This window comes from Drosophila biarmipes, chromosome 2R (assembly GCF_025231255.1).
Source record: "Drosophila biarmipes strain raj3 chromosome 2R, RU_DBia_V1.1, whole genome shotgun sequence".
Lineage (NCBI taxonomy): Eukaryota > Metazoa > Arthropoda > Insecta > Diptera > Drosophilidae > Drosophila > Drosophila biarmipes.
This window is the reverse complement of record NC_066615.1, coordinates 9606787-9629661: the sequence shown is the minus strand read 5'-3', so window position 1 is coordinate 9629661 and position 22875 is coordinate 9606787. Positions and strand designations below refer to the sequence as shown.

The window sequence follows — 22875 nt, the reverse complement described above, 5'->3', positions numbered from 1 at the left end:
TCGTGTCTTCGTGTCCCCATGTCCCGGGTCTTGGGTGTTGATTTTGCTAGCTTTGGCCATTGTTCGGCTGCGTGTGCGATATGTGCATGTATTTTTAGCTTAACACTCGCCAGCTTTGTTTTGCTCCTTTTGTCATACATTTCACGCTTGGCAGGAGCGACTGGAAGACCACATCATTATACATACACACAGAATGTATGAACGAGTAAATGGCAGGCAGGATACTCTCGGTGATCCCAGGACCCACGTCCATGTCCACGTCCACGTCCCACGCTCGTTTATGGCCTGCCAATGTGGAAATGGAAGTTGTTCGTGCCTGGACCCAAAACGCCCACGACCACGCCCCCATAAAATATGTGTCGAGCTGGGGGATTATCTTTGGCAGGCGAGCGTCTGGCACAACATTGAAATATTTGTCGGCTAGCAAAGCTGCTTAAACTCAGCAGTTCTCTCGCTTTGCGACTACTACATATGTTTATGGCATAGTTTTTCCATTTCTGGCCAACAACAGTGGCCCCGGCCAAAAATCATCCAATTAAAATTCCATGCCAATGCATTTGCCGCACGAATCGTTTATAAATTGAGCTGAGAGCGGAGCGAAGGGGAAAGCACGAACAATGTTTTCTTTGAAAATGTTTTCGCTAACACCAGCCAGCTGCATCAGCCACCCACATATGCCACCCCCCTGGCCATTGTGTGCACATCAAGAAAAGCTGATTTTAAATAATAACCAAACGATTTGTAATCACATTTGTTGGGTTTTGATTCCTGGTAATTGGATTATCTCGATTAATATAAACTAATGCTATAGCGATAATGAAACATGTAACTTGTCGATGTATCCTATATCTTTGTAGATCTCTAACAACCCACAATATTATTTCCAAAATGTCATATTCAAAATTGGAATCTACCAAGAACCGGGTTCATTTTCCCCAGTGCACTGTTTGCCTTCACAGGCAAATGAGCAGCACCATGAAAGGGAAATGAAACGATAACTATGCCAGACACGTAAACTGCTCCTTTGCTGATCTATACAAATCGATGACGATTCGAATCCAATTAAAGCCACTGAAAACAATAAGTTTGCACTCTCCAGCCGGACAACTCGAAGTCCCTATGCAATTAGGCAGTTTCTCCTTGGCAAATCCCCTCTTGCCTTGGCCCAAATTTGCTGGCAAGCCAAATCTTGCATGAAAGTCCGTTCAGGGCTAAGACCGAGAAATATATAGAGTCAAATTACGGGCGCTGTCGGTGGCACATTTCTAGCGAAAGTAGAAGAAAGTAAGAGAATGGGAAGAGGAAGGGGAGGAGCAACTATTTCCTTTTGGCATAATAAGCGATTTTCCGCTCGTTTTCCATTAAAGCCACATAAGACGGTAGATGGTAGACCCGAGGGCGATTTCTGCGGCTTAAATGCGACACGCCCACGCAAAAGCACACACACAGATACGAGTTCTACACCCGCACATTTCCGAACATTTCGCCATTGAAAGTGCTATGCCATACCACACTGTAGTATACCATCCCATACACATACAAGTACCTGAACTGAAACCAAATGTATAAAAGAAGGCGCCACGTTCTGCGCTTTGTGGCTCGGTGTGCTGCAAAAACTTTCGGCCTTGTACCAGTTGCACTTACTCGCACTGCCTCCGCCTCATTTATTGTATTTGCAGCATATTTCCATGTGCGATAGGAGCTGCAAAATGGGATTCCAAATGAGACTAGTGCCGGGCACTTGGCCGCCGTAAAGTTTCGCCCAAACGAGGCTTTAATTGAAGCCCAGAAACGTGCCAGCGGCAACTTATTCGGCAAGCCAAAGCACCGGAGTGGAGCGGAGTGGCGAGGAATGGAGCTGCGAAGCCAACCGAATCAAATTGCAGCGGGCACCGTGCACCATGCACCGTGCTGCGAGCAATCCGGGGGGGGATTCGCAATCAAGTTGTCACGACGTCAGCGAAAGCAGAGATTAAATGACATGCTTACTTGCAGCTCACCCCTTTCACCATTTCACCGTTTCGCCCCGTGGCGCATTGATTTATCGCAAATTGATGGTGTCACTGAATTGGCTGCCGCTTTTTTCATTTGCAGCCGCGATCAATGCAAATCCGCTTGTCTATGCACATCACGTGGCATCGTTTACCATTCCCCTAAAGGAGCCCGAGTCGCCGACTCCTGAGAAATGCTGAGGGTAGTGTAATGAAGTGCACGCTCTATAAGGCACTTCTGAACGAGAGGAAGTGAAATGGGAGTAATAGCACTGATGGGAGTACTTCGTTAGGGGAAACTCATTCCTTGCACTTGCAAAAAATATATACCTGTACTTTATATTGTTGTCAAAGTTGGGTAGGGAACAAGGAGTATGGCAAAGAAATAAAAAACATGTGGGTTAAATGAAGAAGCAACAATGGTTATTTTGAGTTTGCTTAAAAGATTTGTATTGTTGACTCGGAAAATAATAATAAAATTTAATTTAAATAAAAAGAAACAAGTGCCTCGAGTATCAGACAATCTTTGTATTGATAGCCAATTTCAAAATAAATACAAGCTACTGAATGTTAATGGATTTTGCCTTAAACAATATGCAGGTGATAAAACATCATTTCTTGTTAGAAATAGATAAGTTCAAGCCTTAATTTTTTATTCAAGCAATAGATTTTATGATAAAAATCCAATTGCAAAAAAAAGTGATCAAGTGATCAGTGTGAAGGGTAGCTTTCCGAGTGATATGTGTAGGCTTACTTAGTTTAATTTATTTGGATAGGTTTACTTTAAAAAATATGCATATATCTCTGCATACGTTATCCTTTGGTGCTTTGGCTTACAATACGTATCTGGTAACACTACCAAAAAAGAGATCTGTTCACACTGTGTATCAGTATATACGGTATATACTGAATTATTCGCTGTTCACACCAGTTTTTATATCCTAACCGATGTTCAAAATGTTAAATTAAATAAAGCAAAAAACCTAATAGTTCTGTACTGCAACCCTATGCTCTCGAAACTTTCCCGGCTTTTTTCGCTGTGCAGCTATTCATTGATTTCTCGGCACACAAATTTGTGGCAGCTCCTTGGCATATTTCAAACGCTGCAAATGAGTGCGGCACACGCCGCTCCCCTTGGTGGGGAAGATGGAGAATGTGCGGGCGGCCCAGGCACATTCGCATTCACAGGACACATTTTGCAGCTGCACAACCGCCTCCTAATAATATATGCAAAGCACTAACGACAGCAGTAATAAAAATGCATGAGGCTGGGTTGGAGGCCTGCAAAAAAAATTGCAACTGCGATAAAATGCGTGAGTGTGTGCACATGAATATGGAAATTTTTCGGCATGACTGCCTGCCTGGCTGGCTGCCACAGGCACGGGCACAGGCATTACAAAATGCTCAGGCGCTCGAGTTAATTGCCGGGCACATGGCGTATGCGTGATTTCTTCGAATTTGCCTCAAAGTATGCAATGGCCATTGACCACACAGAATGGACTGCTGAAAATCAAAAAACCAAAAAACTGGCAGACGCCAGGGGAAAAGTTCAAATGCACAAAGTTCGCAGTTCAGACCACAGAAATGCGAGTCAGAAAAAGAGGAGAAGGGAGGAGGGGCTGGAAAAGTTTAAAATTCAAACAGCAAACTAAAGCTCACATGGCACACCGAGGGAAAACACAGTGATAATTAAACTTTCGACAACGAAGAGCAGAGAGTATCACTTCTGCTGCCTTTGCCTTTGCCTTTGCCTTTGCCTCTGCGATGGCATTTGCCATTACTCAACTATTTTACTGACACTCGTAACACTTGTCGTGGGCGGCCAGCCGTGGCCAACAGCTACATGCGGCTGCTGTTGGCCCGGCCAAAAGGAAAGTACAATAAAGTGAAAAAAATGTGCATATCGTGTATAGACAAGACAACGAGAAGGGCGGCCCGAACAGAAGTGGGGAATGGGTAGTAAACTTGTAACAACATCCTTATGCGATAACAAGCAACAATGCCAGGCGAAACTTATTTGCATAAATAAAAATTGAAAAGGCGGAAAATAAAAAGCGAAGAAAAGTGTGGAAAATGTGGGGAAAGTGGGGGCAGGCCCTCCCCTCGAGTAAGTGTAAGGCGGAATAAAAGACAAGTGCCAAGCAAATAGTGCAAAACTTTTCCTTTTGAAGGCGAAATGCAACTGGCAAAGGCAAATACACTCACACACTCGTGTTGGAACCGCCGAAAGGGACGGAGAGACGTGCAGGCCAGACCGTGAAAAGAGACGGCTATAGATTATGCGGCTGGTAAGCGCCATTATTTTATTTTCCTTGCGGCCAAAGTTTTGCTTATTGAATATGCAGCGGCCAAATGAAATTATGGAATTTATTTAGACATCTATTTGGCTCTTAGGATCAACTTTCGCCACGACTATCCTTCTTTCTATTCTAGGAAATGTATACGTTGATGCGGATAAATACAGTCGAGGCGTAGTGAAACGGGGCTCGGAAAACTTTAAGCATAAATTACTCAAAAAATTGGGGCAAAGCTGGAGTCGTACGATTTATAAGATAAATGCTTTTACTTTGAACAACATTTGTTGGGAGTTTTAATTATAATAAAAAGTTGAAAAGTTTTTTGTCCAGGTAACCAAAAAATATGGAATTTATTGGGCAACAACTAAGTCGTAATAAATCGATGACAAAAATCTGTATAAAAATGGGTTTAAATTAAAAATATAGATATAACTGGTGAAAGAAATATTCGCTGATGGGGAAAAATATAACCCGAATTCCAAACGAATTTATTACATTTATTTAGACACCTATCAAGATCTTGGTATCAGCTTTCGCCACAATATTTATTTGCTTGCCAGTCCGGAAAATATACGTTGATTCAGACAAATAGAGGGAAGGCTGTGGTGAGTGAAACCGCAGCCGTGACCAGAGCCCGCTCATTAAATATACAGCAGAGTGAAATGTCAACGTGGAAATTAATTAACTCGTCGCGAAAGCCAGGACTCCGGACCACAGACCCCGGACTGTGGGAATCCGGACTCCCAGTGAGGTCACATCAAAGCACTAGCAGTTCCCTGCTCATATTTCAATCAAAACTGCGACAGCTGCAAGCCAGCGGCATAAGCTCGAACATAATTTTGGCAACGCTCCATCAACTGTTTGGTTTGGGCCAGATTTGCCCGTTTTCCCCCCCGGCCAGCTTGCCACCTCGCGTTGCGCGGCTCATCAATATTTACAAGCGGCGAGACCCGAATTTGTCACCCAACGTTTTCGGGGCTGGAAAGTTAATTGCCAAATGACACAATTAATGCCGGAGCAGTCGGCGAAAAAGGCCGCAGGAACACCCCCACAGGCCGGCCCAAATTGACAGTCGGGGGGCCAACGGCGGCGGCTTAACCTCAAGATTAATGTACGGCAATTAAACGTTTAAGTGTTGATTAATGTGACTTTCTGTTTGGCCAGGGAAGGAAGGAACTGGGATAACTAAAGGAGGATGCAGTGGAGCTGATGGCACTCGGCCAGCTGGCCAGCTGGCCAGCCGGCCCTCTGACCATCTCGACCTGTCAATCTCTCAAGGAGAAGAAAACTCAAGCAGCTTGGCCTCGCTTTTTCCATTTTCTCTGATTGTTTTCCTTCTCGTTTTGTTTGCAATGCCAGCCAGCCAGCCAGCCCGTTTGGGGGGGCCATAAATTCCTTGAGTAGGCACTGCAACAACTCAAACTCAAACGGCAAAGACATTCGCATTTATCATCTTTACGGGTTAACTGCCAAAAATGCTTTGAGGCGGTGCAAACCGGGTGGCAGTACGGGCGAGGCGGAGTGGAATTGCTCCATGGCTCACCGAATCCACAAAGTCAAACAATGTTGTATGCTTTACTAGTTTTATCATTGCTTCGAGCTCCCCTCCCTTCGGGGTTTTCCCTACCATCCTATGGTCTCCCTTATTTTCCTTTATCCCGTTTTCCCAGGGAAATTCGACTGCGTTTATCTTGTTGAGAAAGGTGAGCAGAACACGGAGCATAAACTATGAATGTCAGATAAACAGCCGTCAGTTTCGCTGGAGCGCTGCGGAGAAAAGGATCTGAAGGGTTCGCATTAGTGGGTGAGCGCATTTTAAAACCATTAGGACTTCTCCGCTATTCCGCCAAATCCTTCTTTGGACTTCGGCCCTCCATAAAGAGCGGACTTTATTGGCCTGACCAGCATGGCATACTTTTGGCGCAATCGTAAATTTCCCTGAAACCGTCGGGGGAGAAATAAAAATGTTTTTCGATTTGCAACGACAGCGAGGGGATCAAACCATTTTCTAGTAAAATTAATAAGGAAATCCGAACTCCCAGCTATTTCAATTTCACTGTATTTTTTAGAGCTGATAAGCATGTAGATATCATTGAGTAAATAAGAGTGAACACTCGGCATCCGAAACCATCAACACCCAAGTGTTCGTTTTATTCAAATACTGTGCCTTGTAAATAAGTTATGGTGTCTTTAGAAAACCTGTATCCAACCAATTTCCTTATTTTGGCTCAAAATCATGTTCCTATAAGAATACTAACAGCATGCTAATATTTAATTTAGGGAAATGCTCGTGTTGCAATAGAAACTTAGTTTGTGCTTAGTGCTAAACTCGGCACATCCATTCAGTAGCGGACCAGATTTATCTCTCCGGCAATAAAATATTCAAGACACAAGCATATCAACTTACGATTTGCCTGCCCTTGCACTTTTTCGACCAATTTCACAGATTCCCATCAACTTGGCTCCTGCTGACAGGCGAATGTTTCCCTTCCAAGGAGCAGCCATCCGACGGGGAATACAATGGCAAGTTCTCGTGGCTGGCAAAACAAATGACTAGAAGAGATTACAGCAGCATTTCTGCTGATTTTCAAATGAAATTTTAATGAATGCACACTCCCAGATACGAACACACTCACACACACCACCGACATGCAGATATCCCAGAAGTTCCAGATACCCATGGCAAGTGCCAGGAATCGGAGCTGAAAACTGTTTTTTGTGCCATTCGTGCGTCAACGAAATGCTAAATCTCTAGAGTCAACGGAACTCCCACTTGGGCCTCGGTAAATGTATCTATGAAAATGCTGCTTAGAACTCGAGGGTTTCAAGGAACGGAAAAATCTAATATTTTCAGGCCTAAACAGAAAATTTAAAATTTAGGGAAAGAATTCTTTAAAACATTTTTTGAACTTAAAACTTAAATGGTTATTATAAACCAGCTTAATAAAAATAACTTTAACTTTACTTTTAGTCTTTTTTTTGTAAACTAACAAAACATTGTAATATTTGGGGCCAAGCTAAATAATATTTATATGTTGACTTAAAAACAGAAGGTAATTTAAATATGTTGAACAAAAATAAATTAAGGGCCTCTCTGTAATACCCCTTTTTAAAATTATCTTTAATCTATTTCAGAAAATGTAAAATATTTTTGTAGAATGGTCATTTTAAAATATAGCAATATATTCATATACCACATACATCTCACAATTCTTCAAAAATATGGTATATATATTTTGTGATCTCATGAAAAGGTGTTGCCCAGTCGAATAATGACTTTCACTATTTCCAGTTTATGTATCCCCTGCTCGCTGGGACCACAGCACTTAAATATTTATCAGTGGACAGCGAAAACCGTCACCGTGAAATGCAAAACTGCGAAACATTTGCGCCGCGTGTTCATTCAGTAAATTAGTTGGAGCATACATCCGATAGATACGATTCCGATGATGATGAATGGGCGGTCGGTTAATTGATACCAAAATTCGCAAATGAAGGCCCATTGTTCATTGTTCGCCCTCACCCAGCCTCGCGGAATCCGTTCTTTCGGCGGTTTCTGGTGGTTCCTGGTGGCTTTCGCTGAACAGGAACAGGTAGTGGGCAATTAAAACGGGCTGAGGCAAGGACTTACTCCTGATTCAGGGCCATTGTGTGAGTCTGTGGGTGTGTGTGAGGCGGCGCTGATGTCTTTAATTAAATTTGCCTTCAGCCGCAAATCCTTTTATGCCGGCGCCATTTTGCTGGGGCTTCCCTTTGGCATTTGACTTTCCCCGGCCGTGCGGCTGTTTTTTCCGTGCGGATTCCAAGGATGCAACCGCAATTGCCCTCGGGCAGCTCCAACTCCGGCGAACAGCGCGGCATCTTGTGATTTATTATTAAACATGAATATGAATTCCTGGATGGAATGTGCTAGGCGAAGGCTGGAGGGGATTAGGATTGTGAGCCGAGAAGGCTGAGAAAAGGAAAGCGCTGCCAGGACCTGTTGGCATTTTTATGCCAGCGTTTTTACGATTAATTAAAATTTATGCCCGACCAAATTATGCTTTCACTCCCATAGACCGAATGCGTATAAATATTCCTATTCAAAAGACGGGCATCAATGCCTTGTGGTGGCCATCAAGTCGGGTGATTAAGATTAAGAGGATTGTCATAAAGAAGAACCCAATTTGGGCCCACTAATTGAAGGCACTCGAGGGAAAAGGAGGTGGAAAAGCGGGAAAGCGGAAAAAGCAAAACTATGCCGAATGCGAATGGGAATGCTTCGAAAAAAGTGAGCGCATTTCATATTTATTAAAGCAATAAAATAAAGTAGGAACCAACACGGGCCTCTCCAGGCCCAGATAACGTGTCAGGACCCAGGACCCAGAGAAATATCACCGTGTCACCCACACACGCACACGTCACACTCGCACTCACACTCACACAGATACGTCAGCGAGGACACCCCACACACACTCACATAAATTGAGGGAGCCATTGTTGCTCTGGTTGCGGTTAACGTGCAAATTTGTTGCTTCCCCCGCGCCAGGATTGGCCTGCGGATTTGGCCTAGGAAAAGGATTCCCAGGCAGGCGGGCTGGCGGGCTGGTGGGCTGGCAGGCTGGCAGGAATACGTAAGAAGGGCAGGGCCATAAATTTTAACCCTTTAGGAGCACAACATTTGACCTTCAGTTGGCGCCCACAGAGGCGACATGCTTAACAATAAATCCCGGGCATTCGCAGTCCCAAAACGAGAAAGAGACAGAGATCAGCCAATTTCCTCAAGGGCTGCGAAATTAATCGCCTTTGCAGGCGGCCCGTTTCTGCATTTTAAATCGGTAAAAATAATTCCACTTCGCCCGATTAATTAATTGAATGAGTTTCGGCTCTCCATCGAAATGAAATAATTCCCAGCATATTGGCTGGCACCCGATAAGGGATATTCCGAGTTGTCACTGCAGCAGAACAGCACGCCGAACAATAATAAATAAATGGGAAACACGACTTGGCCGCAGGCCTGTGAAGCAGGGCCGGAAAGGAGGCGAATAAAACACCGAAATGGGCCAAAATGGGCCAGGAAGCTCAGAGGGACAGGCCGGGGCGACGAGGGGCTGAACTCAAGTGGCTCCTTCGCAGTCAAGACAATTCGAAAAATGCTTTTAAAAGGAAATCAGCAAAGGAATTTCGCTTATGGGCAACTGATTGTGATTGTGCCATCGAATCGGGCGGAACAAGTCGAACAGGCAGCGAAAGTGGGGAAAGTCCGGAGCTGCCACACTCGGAAAATTGAATTGTTTTAGATTTTCGCCCGTTTTTGGGCTCTCCCCTCGGCGCAGCGTATAAATCAAATTGGATTTTCTTGTGCACTTAACTCTGGAATAGCCAATCGGAAGTGAACCCAAAACTCAATCAGCGGCGAGGCTGTCGATGAAAAGTTCATTAGTAGGCTGGCAGCCAAGTGTTCCAGGGCATTTACTCAGCTCTAATCCATTGGAATCGTTCGAGAATGTCGTCCTTTCGAAATTGGCTAGACTCGCAGCACGGCTGGACCCCACTAAATCGAAGTATCAGGGAATTGAAGGGCCTAAATGGTTGCTTTTACTTCTTTGGCCTGCGAACGGGCTGCAAGCTGATAGCCGTCTTCGAGGCTGTGGTCAGTGTGCTGCAAGTGTGCAGCTTCTTCATGGCCGAGACGGAGGTGAGGACCACGACAACGGAGTCCCCGGATTCGCTGATGGTCACCAGGGAACCAGACGGGGATATGTTCGGAACGAACACCGTGATGCCCATTTTCGAGGCCAACATCTACTTCAGCAGAGCCCTCAGCTCAGTGACTGTGTTGAGGTCTCTACTGCTCTTCATAGGCGCCGAGTGGGTATGTAGTCTTCAGGGGTTCCCAAAACAGGGATAGTATCCCCAATACATCTTATAAGACCCCTTATTAGAGTCACACATCCTGTCTGGTCCTGTGGCTCTGCATTACCGTCCTCACCACTATGGTTGGCACGTTCATTGATATAATGCAGGACTGCGGTTTAACAATCATGTTTTTTCGCACCTTTTCCATTTGTAAGTATAAACTATAAACTCTTGATAAAATATCATCTCATTTACTAGTTTCCTCCTTTTCAGTTCTCGAAATCTATTTCTGCGCAGTGGTTGCCTCTTTGGTTTTTAAGTTGCAGGATAAGCTACGCCGTAGTGTTCAGGAAACGGAAGTGCTCTTCACACAAAGCGAGGAAGCTTAGTAATTACAGGATAATTTAATTACTTTCAGTACTGTACCATGGTCATACTTATAATATTATATTTTAAAAGCAAGTACACTCAAGCAGGAATACACTTGAGATTACATTTCTAGAACAGCTGGCAGTCTAGTGATTTTAGCTTAGATGTATGGTAGCATGTGGTTATTTCTATGATATACGAGTATAATTGAATAATTCGTTAGGCAACGAGTTATAGCATGCCCGGCCACTACAACCAATTTTTGAGCTAAATATGCAGAGATTGCTACTTAAACATGCTGTTATATTGGCTAAGTAATTGTATTTGCATTCGAAATTCATGCAATACACACACGCGGCGCGAAAACTTGCACATTTTCATGGGAAATTCGAAATGCGCAAATGTGCACGGAAAATATATGGTATCGGGGTATCTCAAAAATTGATTGCACTGGCAAATTGAACGGGAAACAAAGGCTGAAACGCTCGTTATCGCGATAACGAGAATTTCATCGCCGAAAATTGAAACCAAATATTTGGGAATAGAGTAGAGTAGAGTAGAGGTATCGAGTTTAAATTCTTACTTTTGCGTACGGCGACTTTTTGGGCGGCTCTCGCGAGGAGGTGGCCGCTGCTGCCGTGGGCGTGCCGCGTTTGTTGGGCCGATTCTTTTTGAGAACGATAACGCGCATGATGGGCAGATATATATAATTTATTCGGTACTCAATGTAGGGGGTGTACGTGTGCGTGTGGCTTGCGGCTACTGTTTGGTTGCTATTTAATTGCGCAAAGTGTTCGGTTCTCTTCTCAATAACTTTCGAATTTCGAGGTGTCGCCGAGTTCGCTAGTCTCTTTCTGGCTTTCTCAAGTGATGGCCGTTCACAAACGGGGTTCCACTCCTCGCGACATCGGATTCAGATTCAGTTTTCAGATACAAGTTCAGATTCGAATTTAGATGCGGAGTGTGGTGTGGGTGGTTGGTGGTTACAAGTACGTGTACGGGTGCTATTGCGACTGCACAGGCACAAAGGTCACGAAATTACAAAATGCAAAGCGAGCCGAGCCTCTAGCTCTAGATAGAATTTTACATAGTTGGTGTGGCGATTACTGAGTAAAGATAAGTCAAACTACATCTAGATTTGCAAAGAGTATTGGTTATTTACAGTACATACGAGTTAGCTAGAACTTATTTTATTTTATTTGATCTTTTGCGTTGAGTTGTTGCTTCGGATGGGTGGGTTCTGGCCCTGGGCCTCGAATTTCGACTACTTGGCTAGTTGGTTTTTGGTAGAAAAGGCAGGCAAAAGAAGTTCGAAGAAATTCTGGCAGTGCTACGTTCTTATTTTAGTCGAATTCATTGGGCGCACGGTGCGAATGCGTGATTGATTAGTAAAGCTAAAGTTATTTTACATGGACATGGACTGTCGGCTAGTTGGTTGCATTACTAGTTTGATCATCGTTTGGTTACTTACGCGCTGAACTCAATTCAATTTATCTTGTGTGTGGCTAGGTGGCTATGTGGCTATCGAAACAGAGAGAACAACTCGCCTAGAAAAGCCTGCTGCCCTGAACTGCGCTCTAAAATTATGCATATATATTATAGAGGATATAGATATATATGAATGGTGTCTGTTTTGGGAATATATTTGATATCAGTTCGTTCTCAAAGGTTTGTGTTTTCGTTTGCGTGGATTCTGTTTAGCTAGCCCAGTGGCGATTGGCAGCCAATCACACCTCGGGCGCGACGAAGAACGACGACGGCGCGTCTACGGATGCGGATGCGGATGCGTATACGGATACGGATACGTCTACGGAACTACGGCTACGGCACTACGGCTACGGCTACGGCTAATTGTCGAACGGATGGATCACCCAAGAACGGAGCTGGCGAGCCGCGTTACGTATACGTCGGGATGCAAGCACGTGACTGACTCGGAGCGACCGTTGCACGCTGCTTTTATAAACAGCGACATCGGGAAAACGCTGGCGAAAGTCTGGCAGCGCTGGGCATGCAATTTTCCGCGCTCTCTCTCTCTGTCTCTCTCTCTCACTGGCTTTTCCGAGCCTCGCTCGGCGAACAGCTGATTCACTTGGAGGCTCCGAGGTTGAGGTTACAGTCAAAAGGCTGCTGGTTTTAGCCAAGAAACAGCACACAATAATTGTTTTTACACCAAAAAACAAAGTAAATCAGACAGCACACGAGCAAAACTTTAATGGGCCACCCTTTTGAAAATGTAGATAAACACGCAACTGGAAAATGCAGGAAATGTCAAGCCATACTGCCGCACTGACCACGCACAAGCTAATCTACCGCAGGACTAAGCGAAGGACGAAGGACGAACCTAACCCACAGTTGGCTGCTGCCCGCTGGCGGCTTTCCTTGGCCCAAAGAGAGCGGCAGAGGGAGAGAGACGGCGAAACGCTGGCGGTCACATGCGCAGTCGGCAATCAGCTGTTTGACCTACATACGAGCGCCAGTTCATCTGTACTCTCAAGAGTGCAAACGGGGGGCGTGTCGGCAGTCCCGACCCCGCCTAATGGAACCTATTAGATCTCGGCCATGAAAAGCCCCCGCAGGAAAGCTGGCCAGCAACAGGTCCGTGGAAAGCTTGGCGTGGGCTTTCCTCTTGGCCCGAACTTTATTTCCCAAATGGTTGCCTTCCCTGCTTTTTCCCTTTCCAGCCGAAAAGCTGGGTGCGTTTTCCCGCTAAACTTTCGAGCTTTCCACCATCTCTCATAGTCTTAACTCACCTGAGCCCTTATGGCCGCCAAATGGATCTGCTTGGCCCGCAGGTCGAACTTCTTCATGGACAGGTCCTCCTGCAGCTCGTTGACCTTGTTGTACAGCTGACCCTCGATCCCGCGTGTCTGCGTGCGATTTAGAGCCTCAATGGAGTCCTGCGGGAAAGAATGTGTGGAGTGACTTAGGATACTATACGGTCACGCATCATATTTATTTTCAAAAAATTTAAACTGAGAAACATTTTTTAAAATTCAATAATGTTTTTATAACAGTAATGTAGTAGATTAAAAAAATGTCAAGAAAAACATGGTAAGCAGCAACCAGATTAGCACGGTTACAATACAAATAAATAAAAAGCCTCCTAAAGATATTCCCAAGGATATTAAAAGGAGTCCCTAACTATCTCTGATTATTTTGTTTATTTAATTTGGATAGAATAATAATTAATCCTAAAAATTACCGCTTTATGTACGTCTTTAAACCGTTTTCTTTATTTTTATGTAGCCTATTCAAACATTTTGTCTTGAAAAAAACACTAAGTAACTATGTGTTAAAAGTAGGCTAGGTGCAAACATTCATTATCGTTCTCCTAGAACATTTTTAACAGTCTTCTAATAATTTTGCGAAAATGTCCTCTACAAAGATTTCCCTCGGACGTCTCAAAAGCTACGGAGGATTCAGCTGGCAGGCCATTGGGCGAAAATTGAAGAGCTTTCCTAGACTAGAGACGTTCTTGTATTTCTTCGATCTGGAAACAGGATGCAGGATAATAGCTCTGTTCGAGGCCCTGGTGAGCGTGTTGCAGATCTGCCATATATACCATCTAGCCAACCAACCAAGGCCAAGTGTGATCCTACCGGATCCCTTTTGGATCACAAAAATCGAGCGGGACCGCATTATCAATAGGATGTTTCTCTATCACACGAATCAGCACTTTCTGATGTCCCTTTGCCTGGTCACCGTTCTCAATTCGGTGCTGCTCATTATAGGAAGCAAGTGGGTGAGAATTCCTGGAAGGACTTTAAGATAAACTAGTTGATTTTCACACATTCTCCACAGGGTCACCAAGTTTGCTTCTTTCTCTGGATGTACATCACACTTTTCACGACTGTCATGACGACTTGTAATAATACGATTCGCAACTTGACTTTCATGCAATGTTTTTGGATATTCCCGACATTCAGTAAGTGCTTGGCCATTTTTATTGACTTAAGAAAAATATATCTAAAATAGCCCTTCCAGCTCTAGAAGTCTATTTTGCCTGGGTGGTTGCCTCACTGATGTGCAAATTCCACGAAAAACCCAATGGACGTGAGTCAGATATCGAAGTGCTCTCCTCAGAAAGCGAAGAGCTGTAGGCGGCGAAGAAGTTTCGGAGATTCTCCTACCAAGAATTTAATTTCACATATTTTATGCCGTCTCTTAAATACGTGTTTAAACCTATAAATACTAAAAACTCCCAAGATACTTGGTATCGCATCGCGTATTTTTACCCTTGTTGTTAATTTATCTTACCTGCAGCTGACGTATTTGCAATTCCAACTCGATGGCCTCCCGCTTCAGCGACTCCAGCGCGGAGCGTTGTGACAGTGTGGAGTGGCGGTCGAAGACCAGCTCGTTCCGCAGGCAGGGCGTCATCTCCTGCGGGGGACACACACATTATACCCACAAAAAGAAACCCTTCATCCCGCCGGACAGGACGGGAGTTCTGCTTTGGGCACTACTCACATTGTGGTCGCCCGCCTCCTCGCCGGCCTCGGCTTGGGGCGACGAGAAGACCCGCCGGGGAATCTTCTGGGCCTGCGACGGCTGGGCCAGCAGGCGGACGAAGTTCACCAGGTCCTGTTGAGGTGAGACCGCGCTGCACTGGTTGGTCAGGCTGTTGTACCGCTTGGCTTGGTCGTTGGCCTGAAAAGAGACAAAATATTATTTTCTGACCTTATAAAGTATCTTAGGGCTTTTATTATGACTTTATTTAGAAACAAAAGGGACTATTTGGCATGTTTCGAGGAGCGAAAAAAATATTGGCACACGTGTTTTTTCATCGGAGGCGGAGTAGTATAAAGAAATATATATTGATTTAGCTTAACAAATAAAAATTTAAAACTTTAATAACAAATTTACCTTACTCTTTGCCCACAATAATAGTAGAGTATGTCTTATTACACATGAAAACATTTTTTTTTATTAATACCAAGCAAGTTCGCTATTAAAAAAATTTTACATATCTTTGCCAATTGTTTTGATTTGTTTATTGATTTCCTGTTGTTATGCCCCGAGCGTTGTTTACAATTAGCCCAAAGTAAGTTAAACAAACGCAGCTTTTCACGCCGCCATTTAAATTATTTACATTAAGCTAAAATGGTTTTATGGCTCTTGTTTTACTACAAAAACGTTAGTTTTATTTACTGCATTCAAAGTGAAAATGGTTTCTTTTATCCACCCACAAGGTAACCACATTTTCCATTCACTCTAAGCTCGGCTAGGTAAAAAGTGTGGCCATCATTAGCCAGGGCCTGGCCGCGCATTAGGCAAATTACCACAGCAAATTGCTACTCCGGCAATTATTATAATCGTGTACGAATTATTTTCCAGGAAACAAAGGCGGTGCAGAAATTAACTGGAATTCCAGGCGCCACTGGCCCATCTCCCAAGCCATAAATAGAGGGCACGGTGCGACAACCACCTGCTGCAGTGATAAATCACTGCCCCGCGGGCACTCACCTTGCCGGCAATTACTTCGGCGCCCTGCATCAGCGAGTCGGACACAATGGCGACCAGGTCGTTGTGGATCTCCTCCAGCTCCTGCATCTGCTGGGGCAGGGTGTCCGAGTGGTAGGCCTCCAGCATTCCATTGGTGGCATGCAGCTGCTGCACGTAGGCGTTGTGGGCGTCGATGTATTCGGTGAGCGAGTGCTGGCTGGGATTCTGTCGGTGGGCCAGGTGGCACTGCTTGTAGTCCACTCGGCACTGCGGAGCAAGAGGGGAGTCCAGCCCATGAGGGGTGGCCAATTTATGGGTAATCACAGAAAAGGGTAAATGGGCACACGCACAATGGACGGCAAATCATTTGACGGGCAATTGGCACGGCCCACACTGCGTATGCGTATTGCGTGTGTTCGAGGCCCATGTTTTCTGCTCGAACAGCTCTTTAAGGGAAATTAAATTCCTGTTCGGTTAGACAACCTCGGGGACTGCCTCTGCTCAGACAGGACTCATTGCTAATTAAACTCACCTTTGACAGCTTCTCTTCAGTCTTTGCGATAATAGTCTCGAAAGACTCCCTGTGTGTGAATATTTTACGGCTTTGAACTTTGCGATGAAAGGATTTATCCAGCATTGGTCGCGACACCTGCAGGTTGGGGGGAAAATGAATACATAAATTATTAATAGGGTATTTTTGGGCCTCATTCGGGGTCCGGAAAAAGGGCAAATCATCGTGAAAAATGAAAATTAAATGTGTAAGCCAAACAGAGAGCGAGCAAACGCGGCGCCAGAACAACATTATTCGGCTCTCGAAAAACACATGTCATTTCCCAGGGCCCGCAGCGCCACGCCCCCACTAATTAACCATAATTAGAGTCTGCTTTTTATAATGCAAATTGGGATTTTTGTTTGTTTTTTCCCTTCCTGTGCGGCCTCAAGGCCGCGCATAATCACATGTGGTTTACACAGCCGTTCAATGCGGTTGCTGGCGCAAATAAATGTATTGTACATTAGTATTAATAGAAAGCCGGCTTTTGTTTCAGGGGCATCCATTCCGCTGTCCGAGATCCCGAATAAATTCAATTAAGAGTCTTTTACTGCCGGCGCATGTCAGGCCCTCTCGAATCTATTTCCAGGGAAGGCAGCTGAATATTTAACGCGACACGATATGGCCATTAACCCATTTTGGCTTTCGACAACTTTGGCGGGGGAAAGGGAGACTCACCTGGCGGGAGAGGACGCTGGCCACATCGTTGCAGGCCTGCGAATCGGTTTCGACCTCCTGCAGGAATGTTTCCCATGCCTGAAAGATGGCCAAGTGGCAGGCGGGTCTGGGCACCACGCCATTCGGTTTTTGGCATCAATTGGGCGGAAAATCGTTAGCGCGGGGACACTCACCTTTCTTTGCGTAACTCGGCATTCTTCTTGCGATAATTGGACACCGCAACCTGGAGGGCAGTCGCGTGTTCCTCGTAGAGACGGGAGAGTGTTTCGGAGAAATCGGATACTGTAATTGAATTAAATTGAGTGAGTACTGGGTGAGTGCTGCCAAAAAACCAAGAGCCAGTCCCGCCTTGTGACGGGCCGCAAAACTGCACTAGACGCAGCAAGAAGGCCGGAAACGGATATGCCAACGGGGGAGGTGGGCACTTCCGGCTGGAGTCTTTGAGTCCTTTGCGCTCTGCCTCACAGCCCAAGGCTAAGCCCGGAATTTTACACAATAAATGCGTATGACTTATTCATGATTAAACGGTTTAACAACTTTTGGCCTCACTTTGTTTTCCCCCAGAATCAAAGCTCTTCCAGTTTACGGGCTCTTTAAAAGCAGTGATCCATCATATTTACGATTATTCTGGCTTATATGCATATGGGTGTTTGACTCACACTCGGCTTTCAGCCTCTTAACCTGCCAGTTTATGGTCGAATCGTTTTATAACCCGCCAGATACGCGTTTATAGTGTTATGGAGTCTCGGCAACAGGTTGCCAAATGTGCTGAAGCTCTAAAGTTTGTCTGAGCAACTTTAATTTAATCAATAGTTTGCCTTTTTCGTGTGCCTCTTTGATTTCATATGCTGTTCACAGCGAAAATGTTATTAAAAACTTTAGATGCCACGGAACTATGCTATGGAAAAACTAGTGCGAGCTCTGAAAACTCGGCTGTGCATGCAAGTGCCAAAGGTGCCATCCGCTGGGACAACTTTCAGTGACAGCGTCGTAATTCAAAGTCAAAGTTATGTCGAAAAGTTGCAGCTGTGCCGGAGGTTGTTCCTGGGTAAACACACTCGTAGATGGAGCCTGGGGAATTTACGGGACCGAACAGATTTATGTCTCAATCTGACGACCCGACAAAGACAATTGACAATCGGAATCAATAAGCCATAAAGGCGACAACAGGCCAAACTTATCAAATAAAATGCTGGCACAGAAATTGCTTTTTTGTATTTTTTCCCCTCCCCCTTAGCAGCGGTGAAACCCAATCCCCGATGTTTGTCATTTTGGGCCACCTGGCGAGAGCGTGTCAGGTGTGAAAGGTGGTGGCGACGGCACACGACATGTGTAGTCCCCAGTGATGTGAATTGGATCCGACTTACATGCTACGCCAAATAGATTGGCTCTGACGGCGACCACGGCTTGCTCACCTGTTTTAATTAACTTAAAGTTGACATTGTTCTGGGACTTGAACGCCTCGTTCAAACTGCTGTGACTGTAATCCTTGAGCACGCCGTTGTAGGACGCCATGCTGCCGCCCTGGGGGCTAAGGGAACCACCGCGTGGCCCCCTCCACCCGAAGATCCTCCTCCTACGACTTCTTCGACCACTTGAAGATTTTGCCGAAGAACCTGCCAACGAGTCATCGTTATTAGTGGGCCATCCAAGGAATGTTATCAATGTGTTGCTCAAACCAAAAATTAATCAACTTGTAAACCAAACAATTAGGGGAATTAAGGAGAGAAAACAAACAAAACGCAATGTAAATTCCAAACAAAACAAACCGAATTGAAGGCAAACAAATGAGAAATTTCAAAAGAAATGTGATTGGATTTCGGCTGGGTGGAGTAAAGTATCCGTCGGGCAATGTCAGGAATTATTTTGGCCACGCCGTGATAAATGCAAAAGTCAGTCGCTCCTCGCTCCCACGCCCCCCTTTGGGCAATCAAACAGATCGCTGCCTTTTGTATTTATGCATAAATAATGAGGGGAGGCAGCCCATCCATCGCCCACGTTCCCCTCCGCTTCTACTTTCGTTCTGGGCCAAGGCGGATACTCGAGTGTTCCACTCCAAGACAGGGCCTAAGCCCGAGCCCCATTACCAAAGTCAACAAGAGAGCCAAAACAGAAGCGGCCAAAATTATGGCACTGCACTTCAACTCGAGGAACTGCGTAAAAAAGACTTGTTGTACTAATTCAAAAGTCAATTAGGGACCAGTTCTGTTGGTGGAAAAATAAATGAATACCAGAACCGATTTCTCAAAGCCATGCTAAGGTTCCAGTTTGTTACCTGTCAGAAAAACATGACAAAAATTTATTTCTGAAAAATTAAATTTTTGAATTTGATTTTAATTTTAGGAACGAGCGATATTTATAGAGTTCGTTTGACCATTAAACGGGACTGGCAGACAGAACACAACAGTTTATTTTAATTATTTAAAATACTACCAGCTTTAACTATATTTTATGAAGGCTTCAGAAATCAATTGCTTTAATACTCCAAATTCAGATATGTTCTGTAGTTCTTTTAAATATAAATATGAAAACAGAATTTTTTTTAAAGAGTATTTCTCAGCAGTAAAACATGGAATTTATGAAAAATTATGTATAATAAGTATGATTTTTATACTCCGAAATAATTGCTATCTCATAACCAGTGGTTATTCCTAGTCCTACAACTCTAGGCGCAACTGTAAGTGGGTTACTTTGGCTAGCTGGTCTTTGGCTCTTTCGGCCTTTGGTCGGTGGCCAAACGGAGAGTCGGGGCAGATGGGAGTCCCTTCATTTAAAATTCAATCAATAAATGAGGCGTAATTTCGTTGCCGCGGCGAGAGTCGAGATTTCGTTTCGAGCTCACTCGCAGCTAAAAATACTCGAGGGCCCGTTTGTTTGGCATGTCTTGTGATTGTTTCTGCCCACTGTCCACCACCCCTACCCCGGATGCCCCTCCAACCAAGTGTCCAAAGTGTCTGTCCGTGGCTTTCAGTTGGCCTTAGCCGTGTTTGTTTGCCCAAGCTCACACGAGACTCAATTACTGTCGGACGGGCTGCCCTAAATGAAATATGCAGGAGCTGCAGCGCATCGCCCACGTAAGAGCGCCTTGGAAGGTATTAAGGCACCCGGCTGTCGCATCCTCTTGGCCCAACAGCCCTGTCCAATTGGAAGCGGGATAAACAAGGCGTGTCCGAGATTGCGGCGATCACGTAGCTCCTGATTTACTTTGCCGCTGGTCATCAAATTTGCCGCGCTGTGAACTTTGAAATGAATTCGAGAGGGTGGTTGAGGTGGTGGCTTGGTGGCTTGGTGGCTCGGCAGGATCTCAGGCGGTTCCAGCTCACGTGCCAGCTGCAAGGATGTCGTTATCGCTGTTGTTGATTACACTTCACGCGCTGCTAAGCTGGCACTCATTTCGGGACGCCAGTCACAGCAGGATGTGCTGCTTCTCCTCCGGCTCCTGCTCCTCCGGCTCCTCCTGCTCCTTCTAGTTTTTAAAGGAATTATGTGCGTGCTTGCATTCGGAGAATGCGCTCGCGGCACGCAACGCTGTTGCATCCACATCCCCATCCCTGTCCACGTCGACCTCCACGGGCGCAGGTAATCCAATTATGCATGCGAGGAGCAGCTGTGGACCCCACCCAAGCGGTGAGGTGGCGCGATGGATATGCAGAAGGCGAATGGGCGAGCGGCAAGTCAGGCATCCCGAGCACTTTAAGTTCGCCCCCCGCCTTTGTGTGTGTTTAGTGCCGAAAGTTAGCCAAGCGAGGACGAAATAGAGAATGGAGGATGGAGGATGGGGAAGCGAGCTCTGGCCGGGCCAAAGGGTGCGTATCCTTGGAAAACAAGCTGCGAGTGCAAAATCTGAGGGTCCATTGTGAGGATTGTGCCTTCATTGTGCGCCAGTCGGTAATTGAACGTGTGCGTAATACAGCTAATTGAAAGGTTTTAGGAATGGAAAGAAACGGTGTGGGCCTACATTACTAGCCCCTCACAGGTATAAGCACTCTCACTGATTTTAGTACCTAGTAATGGTAGCTTTCAACAAGAAAATAATACTCTAAGCTTATGTTAAGCTTAATCTAATAGGTTTTGCACTTCCTAAATTTCAGAATTGGATAACGAAAACGTTTCATAGAAAGCTATGATTTTGTAAGAAACACATTTTTAAGAATAAAGTTTTAAGTCAAGTTAAGTAAGTTCAGACTACTTGAAGATTGTATTTATTATGTTGTACTGAAACGCACAAAGACAGACTATTTTACAAAATTAACTAAGAATCCCTTTCTAAGTGTTAATTAAAGTGTGTGTTCCAAGGACACCTAGTATAAAGGCGAGATTTTCAGGCAGATTCAAACTTGAACAGAACTCAGAACTGCGAATCAAACTTGCTGCAGATGAAACGGCTTTTAATAGAAATGCTAAGGTTTTCACTTTTCCAGATATTAAGGGCATTTGATTTGCTTTAGAAAATGGCGGGATGATGTCAAATCGAATTTCCTTAGATCCCCAAGAAGTGAAACCCCGAACACTCCCATAACAGTATGCTGCATGTTATGGCGATCGACCCAAGGTCGATCTCTACGAGACGCGCGGCAAACAACTGTAAACGATTCGATTAGCAGGTGCAAGAGTAGACGTGGAAGGCACCTGTCACCTTTGGAGTGCGCTCCAGTCGAGCTGGCCCCTCCGCCGCCGCCCGCCGAGTTGGACCCACTGGGCTGGCCACCTGCCCCTCCTCCGCCAGCCACCGCCCCGTCGCACTGATCCGCGCTGCGGGACCTGGCGCCGGCCATCCTCTCCCGATCCTCGCGAGGCGACCGCGCAAACAGTCCTCCCCCGCTGCCGCCGCCCTTGCCCGCCGGACTGCGCGTCCTCGGCGAATCGTAGACACCCGCATAGTTCTCCAGGGGCGGAGAGTAGCCCCTCCCACTGCCATCCGCTGGCGCCGTGTGGGGTGTCCGCGGCTGCAGCTTGATGACCGGCTCGCGGGCCTCGAAGAATGCATCGAAGTTGTTCTGGCGCAGATTCTCGCTGCTGAAAACGGGATTTTCCACATGCACATGGACGTCCTCGCGCAGTCTGTTGCTCTCCCTCGTGTCCGAGGAGCTGGAGCGGCCCAGTCGCCCCAGCGGCAGGTGGAGCTTGGGCCGCAGCCGCGACTTGCCGGTGGGCGACTTGCTGCCGGATCCGCTGGCCGAGGACCTCTCCGGCGGCAGATCCATGGGCGACATGGGTCGACCCCATCCCGGTCCGAAGTGGGCGTGCGTGGGATCCGGCGTGGGCGGCTCCAGAAAGATACTAGGACTCCTCGAGCGGAGATCCCCATACTCCAGGGCACCTGCTCCTCCTAGTGCTGTCGGATCCTGCTCGTATGCGGCGCTGCTGCGCTGGAATGGTGCTCGTCCTGGTCCAGTGGCACTACTGCTTCCCTGCATCTGGCTGGCATCATTATAATCATTATACATGGACGCAGCAGGCGGACGCTGTTGGCTCCTCCGTAGGCTGCTCCGCTTGGTGGAGCCCTGGTGGGAGAGATTCGAGTTGTTCGAGTGGGTCAGAGAGGCGCGCGATGTGCGGCGGGTGGGTGTGGGCGGCTGGCTCTGGGACTGGAACTGCGGTGGCTCGTCGAAGCTAAAGAAGGTCGAAGGCACCGGTGAGCCTGGGTAGGTGAACGGTGGCGACGCTGGCGGTGATCCCGGATAGAAACTGGATAGTGCTGCCGGAG

The 22875-nt window shown here is 46.0% G+C and overlaps 3 protein-coding genes across 5 annotated transcripts in view; 2 read left to right on the top strand and 1 right to left on the bottom strand.

Annotated features, from left to right (window-relative positions):
• LOC108026628 (uncharacterized) overlaps positions 1-22589 on the bottom strand; it is a 59642-nt gene extending 37053 nt beyond the window's left edge. The window contains 9 exon segments of the mRNA XM_017097644.3: positions 13246-13392; positions 14753-14878; positions 14966-15145; positions 15962-16207; positions 16473-16589; positions 17169-17274; positions 17342-17450; positions 18584-18784; positions 21798-22589. Coding sequence (XP_016953133.2) covers positions 13246-13392; positions 14753-14878; positions 14966-15145; positions 15962-16207; positions 16473-16589; positions 17169-17274; positions 17342-17450; positions 18584-18784; positions 21798-22476 — 1911 coding nt within the window. The 5' untranslated portion in view covers positions 22477-22589.
• On the top strand, positions 9709-10605 carry LOC108026630 (uncharacterized). Of its 2 annotated transcripts, XM_017097648.3 has the most exons (3): positions 9712-10142; positions 10213-10336; positions 10400-10605. In XM_017097648.3, the coding sequence occupies exons 1-3, from the start codon at positions 9774-9776 to the stop codon at positions 10513-10515; spliced, it is 609 nt and encodes a 202-aa protein (XP_016953137.1). In that variant the 5' UTR covers positions 9712-9773; the 3' UTR covers positions 10516-10605. The 2 variants fall into 2 exon arrangements, with proteins under 2 accessions (XP_043948039.1, XP_016953137.1); XM_044092104.2 differs by lacking the exon at positions 10400-10605 and having other exon boundaries at positions 9709-10142; positions 10201-10336.
• On the top strand, positions 13786-14723 carry LOC108026629 (uncharacterized). 2 transcript variants are annotated; one of them, XM_050887760.1, is made up of 3 exons: positions 13786-14237; positions 14297-14420; positions 14471-14723. In XM_050887760.1, exons 1-3 carry the CDS (start codon positions 13866-13868, stop codon positions 14593-14595), a joined length of 621 nt encoding a protein of 206 aa, XP_050743717.1. In that variant the 5' UTR covers positions 13786-13865; the 3' UTR covers positions 14596-14723. The 2 variants fall into 2 exon arrangements, with proteins under 2 accessions (XP_050743717.1, XP_016953136.1); XM_017097647.3 differs by having other exon boundaries at positions 13790-14237; positions 14480-14723.
• Positions 22590-22875: the final 286 nt, after the last annotated feature.